The sequence below is a fragment of the Electrophorus electricus genome, unplaced genomic scaffold (genome assembly GCF_041902795.1).
Source record: "Electrophorus electricus isolate QZ-2024a unplaced genomic scaffold, ASM4190279v1 Scaffold349, whole genome shotgun sequence".
In the NCBI taxonomy this organism is placed as follows: Eukaryota; Metazoa; Chordata; class Actinopteri; order Gymnotiformes; family Gymnotidae; genus Electrophorus; species Electrophorus electricus.
Window position 1 is genome coordinate 1 of NW_027658637.1, and position 5000 is coordinate 5000.

General features: G+C 42.3%; 1 protein-coding gene across 11 annotated transcripts in view; it reads right to left on the minus strand.

Annotated features, from left to right (window-relative positions):
• Nucleotides 1-10: 10 nt before the first annotated feature.
• Nucleotides 11-5000, minus strand: part of LOC145643355 (striatin-interacting protein 1 homolog) — a 16349-nt gene continuing 11359 nt past the window's right edge. For 4 of the 11 annotated variants that reach the window (XM_081709259.1, XM_081709257.1, XM_081709261.1 and 1 more), the window contains 8 exons: nucleotides 4025-4257; nucleotides 2876-2941; nucleotides 2615-2678; nucleotides 2404-2436; nucleotides 2068-2139; nucleotides 1249-1323; nucleotides 959-1056; nucleotides 11-864 (listed from right to left, as the gene is read on the minus strand). In XM_081709259.1, the coding sequence (XP_081565385.1) occupies nucleotides 507-864; nucleotides 959-1056; nucleotides 1249-1323; nucleotides 2068-2139; nucleotides 2404-2436; nucleotides 2615-2678; nucleotides 2876-2941; nucleotides 4025-4257 (999 nt within the window). In that variant the 3' untranslated portion in view covers nucleotides 11-506. Of the gene's footprint in view, nucleotides 865-958; nucleotides 1057-1248; nucleotides 1335-2065; nucleotides 2140-2403; nucleotides 2437-2614; nucleotides 2679-2875; nucleotides 2942-4024; nucleotides 4258-5000 lie in introns of all 11 variants that reach the window. The other 7 variants (XM_081709258.1, XM_081709260.1, XM_081709262.1 and 4 more) reach the window with 5 other exon arrangements.

The window sequence follows — 5000 nt, forward strand, 5'->3', positions numbered from 1 at the left end:
GAGATGAATATCAGCATCACAAGCCATTAAAGGTGAGAGAGAGACAGAGAGAGAAAGAGAGACTGAGACTGGAATCAGAAGAAAATAGACATAAAATTCCAAATTTTGACACAATCTGAAAAATAATGTGTCAACATGCTACTGCATGAGCAGCAGAGCCAGTGGGTGACAGACATCCTGCTTTGTCTTATGTAAAATATATATAGATTTGCTCATTATTACTGTATTCCACAAAAATAACTGCAGTGGTACTACTATTATTACTATTATTATTACTACAACTATTACTACTACTGCTACTTTGATTATTACTACTACTACTACTACTACTACTACTACTACTATTATTATTATTATTATTATTATTATTATTATTATTATTATTACTACTAGCAGCAGTAGTAGAAGATGTAGTAGTAGTAGTAATAGCAGAAGTAGAAGTAGTAGTAATATTTGTACCACTGCAGTTATTTTTTATTACATTAAACCGATAAAACAGTTACATTTCACAGGTTCACCTTTCTGTGCTGTGACAATTGTGTGCATGATACTGTCTTGAAAAATGGCAAGAGAGAAAGAAAGAAAAACATAAAAAGAGGATGAGAGAGCAAGAGAGAGGGAGTTACAATGAGGGAGAGAGGGAGAGTTAGAGAGTGAACAAAAGAGAAGAAGAAAAAGATGGAAGAGGGAGATAGAAGGAGAGGGATGGAGGAGAGTGAGAGCCAGCTGTTTGTGACCTGGTAGATGTGGTTGAGTTTGAAGTGCTTGAGGAGCAGCAGCAGCAGAGCGGAGATGGCCTTGACTATAATCTCTTTATGTCTGTTCACGTCAATGCCCAGCTTCATGCTCTGGAGGACGGTGATGCTGTTACCAACACACACGCACACAGCACGTCAAAACAGAACTGCAAAACCATCTCTCCCATATCCGCTCCTCCTCATAATATCTGCACACTTACGGCATCTCTTCAGGAAGAACATCAGCGAGGATGTTGATGGAGTCGGTCTTGGCCTTAGAGGTTGGCGCTGCGGCCAGCAGAAGCTTAAGAAGGGCAATCTAAAAGTGCAAGGCAATGGAGACACACCACCGTTTAGTCTCCCCGGCATCCTACTGTCCGTGAACCCATCTAGCCTGCAGAGCTACAGCAGAAATGCAGGCCCCTCTCCCCCCCTTTACGGATGGGTAAACAGTATAGCGGTGCCTATAGTTTAATCCGTCACCAGTCTGTTGATTACAACGCTAACTCACCACATACTGAGAGAGGCTGGGGAGCATACCCACGTACAGGGCCTCTGCAGGTGTCTCCTGAACGTGCTCCTCCCCCTAGCCCAGGGACCAGCAACCCACAGAAGAAGAGCCGTTGGTCAGATTTCCACAAAAATCATACTACCACATGTACCACAGTGTTTTGTGTGTGTGTAATTGTAAACACTTCATTGAATATGGTTACACAAGGTATTTGCTTGTCCTTAATATAATCTAGCATAATACTTTATAATATAATATAAATGCAATTAAAATGTCTTGAAAGCACTTTTCAAAGTGAAAAAGGTAATGCTTCTAGCCAATATAGAAATGAGTAACAGAGTGGTTAGCGTCTTCACTATCAGTGAAGGGCTTCCTGTGTTTGTCAATTATCTGAGGCACTATAATCATATGTGTAGAGTTAATCCATTGTGCTAATGCAGACTCACTCTGCTGCACTTTATGCTTTATCCTCACATCTCCAACACAATACTTTTCTCCATATTCTTCATATTCATTTTGAATCATCCACTTCTCTGCCGTTTCGTTAACAGTCTCCATGAGACTGTGTGACCCATAATGCCCCCTCAGTTTGATTAACATGCACCTCCTCCCCTAGATTAGACATTATTATCAGTAATACTTTTAAATTCCAGAAAGGAAGTGTTTGTGTTAAATTTCTTAGTAAAAAGTCTTTATTCACTATTACTTAATCCAGTTACTTTCAGATGGTAAGAGTCTATATAAGAGCCTTGGCTTGCTGACCCTTGCCCTAGCTAATTAAAGTCAGACGTAAACAAGGGTGGATTTGGGGACACTCACCATGGTCATCGGGCACTGCTGCAGCTCCTCCTCTCTCTTGATCTGCACCTCAGCGATGGAGATGTACTTGTGCTGAGTGGGCAGGGGGAGGAAGGATGCGTGTATTATCGTGGGGGCCGAAGAAGGCGATTTTGTCAAAGTGAGTGAACGAAATCTTGTGCTCAACACAGAGGCCGTCCGGTGACATCCAGTGACACAGAGCTCTATGATTTGTTACTCTGGCATTGACTAAGGTGTCAATCACCTTTCAGAATGAAGTAGTAATGTGTAAAAATACTGATGACATTCAAAGCTGTACACCACGATGGCAAAATGTTTTTCTTCAGGGTCTATTACCTTGCTGATCTTAGTTCTGGATTGATCTGGGTCCTGTTTTCAGGAATTGTAGATTAGGTGCCTCAGAATAAAAGTAGAAGTAAATTCTAGAGTTTTGAGATTGGACTAGGTATGACTGATATGCATCCATCTTATCTTGTCTATATAGGCGCTAACAATGAGATGGCACATTGGTTATTATTCATGGAGCACTCCTGGAAATATGTCTCACTTGTTTAAGAGTCTTCACACTTTCATGTATTGGTCTGGGCAACCCAACTAGGGTCTCTGTGTCACTGCAAAAGAAAAAAAATCCTTATCAGAAACAGATATCAGACAAACATCCCACTAGACTACAGCATACTGCACTACTGAAGCACATCATGAAGATTTACCATCATCAACAACATTAAAGCCAAAGCCTTATGAAGCCAGTAATGCTGGACCTAAACTGAGATGAGGCCATTATCCAAGGCCAATAGATCTGACTCACTTTCCCAGGGTGAAGCCAATGAACTTATTTCTGCTGGCCTCTAGGAAGTGCTCGATGTCCTTCTCTCTGTGGAGCAAGAACGGGGAGTCCAAATAAACCATACGAGCAGAAGGATACATAGGAGAACTGCACAAACATCCCTCTAGTGAAGGGAAGCGAAGCCTTCTCTCAAAAACCTGCTGGGAAAAGTTGTCTTACGAACCACCCCACTGCCTTTCCTACCTAGCCCATTCCACGGGAACTCACACAAGCTGGGTTTTGCTCCATCACTTACCGTTGCAAAACTGTACCAAATTTTTTGTTGTTAATTGCTTCAGGCGTGTGGGGACCTGGGACAGAGAAAAAAAGTAGACCGCATAGGGATCCCTGCTGACTGCGCTGGGAAACACTGGCCTGAATCAGTTTGTAGTCCTCGACAGCAGATAGCAGACACTGACATACTGTATGCACGATGCTAATGATAGAACAAAAAGGCAGTAAAAAGCCCTGTACACAAGTACTGTCCTGGGCCAAAGATCCAGGGGTGTTCACCGATAATGTCCGTGTTAGCCACTTAAAGCCTCATAAGTGCCTCTCTCCCTCCATCTCCCCCGCCATCTCTGTTTCTACCTTTAGCAGTACTACATTTCAGGTGTAAACATGTTTGTAAGCTCGGGAAGGCAGCAATAAAGAATACACATACACATGCAGACAAAGAGAGGCTTTAATAAGACACGTGACTACACTCATAGCAACATGCGCTTCAGATCCCTCGCCTTCTCATGCCCGCTGTTCTCTCACTGCCTCTCTGCCTCCCCCCTGGATCCCAGCCCACTCTGGCATGCATTATTCATGGCCCAGGTGCAGAGCTCACTAAGGTTCTACAGCCTGGGCAGCACTGGGCATTTTGAGGACGTAAAACCTTCCTGCAGAAGAATTTGAGCTGCGGCCAATGAACTGCAGATGGAAAAGCTCAAGCCATTAGAAATTTAGCCTGGCCCCAATTCACAGTGGAATAAAATAATATGTCTTAATTAAAAACCAATAAAAATAAGCTAGAAATGAATTATGCAGATCAGTGGGGAAACCTCCATTTTCTGAATTGAATTTAGCAGCCACTAAGGAGAATGGAAGGGCTGCTGTTGGGAGCTGTGGTCCTGACTGTCTCACCTGACTTTGGGGGCCCAGGGGAGTCCTTTGGGGAAAGACACCCTCTCGCTGGGGGGGCGGGGAAGCAGTGGTAGGGGAGTTGGCTGGATGATGACGTCGCGGTCGAGGGGGTCGACCTCACCCTCGATGCCACTGTCCACGTCATCGCCGTCATCTTCCTCGTCACGGGCGTCGTCATTCTTGAAGGGGTCACGCTCGTTGTACGTGTCCAGGCTGTCCTGCTTGACCAGTGGCTGAGACAGAGGAAGAGTTCATCTTAAACAATCTTTATACAGCTTCATCCCAATAGCCCATTACACCCTGATGCTGAGTCTCTCTGATGATCAGGCCAGTCATTTAGAACTGAGATTCATCACTCAGGTTACTAATTCATATAATGTGGATCAAATTAATTTAATGGCTATATGATCAATTCAGATTCACTTAATGGATATATGATCAACAGGTAAATTATAATTAAATCTTTGAATAAAACCTTTATTTAAAAAACAACAACAAAGTAAAAGATGGCAATCACTAGACAATACACAGACAGGAATGGGTTAGAACATAATTAAATAACAGTGGTACCTATTCAGAATAAAATTAGTATTCACGCCTTGTTAAGTTATGAAAAGGCAGTACTACAATACCTCACCACTAAATTAAAAAACTCTTTAAAAAGGAAACATCAAGGTGATACTGATGTCTAAATAATTTGACTAAATACTTAGTCAAAACATATACACCCGAAAGACTAGACTTTAAGCTAATTAACTAGCTAGCTAGTAGATAATGAGAAAAGCTAGACATCACATAGCCATTAAGTCATATAAGGGCAATCATGCTAAAGATATAGTGACACTAAAAGTAACCAACAATGGCTGTAGCAAGATTTTAAACAAGTATTATACTGTCTGGCAAGATGGATTTCATGGTTTTGGCATTCTATCTAGGATTAGCATGACTGAAGTTGGGCCAGTACTGGAAAATGAAG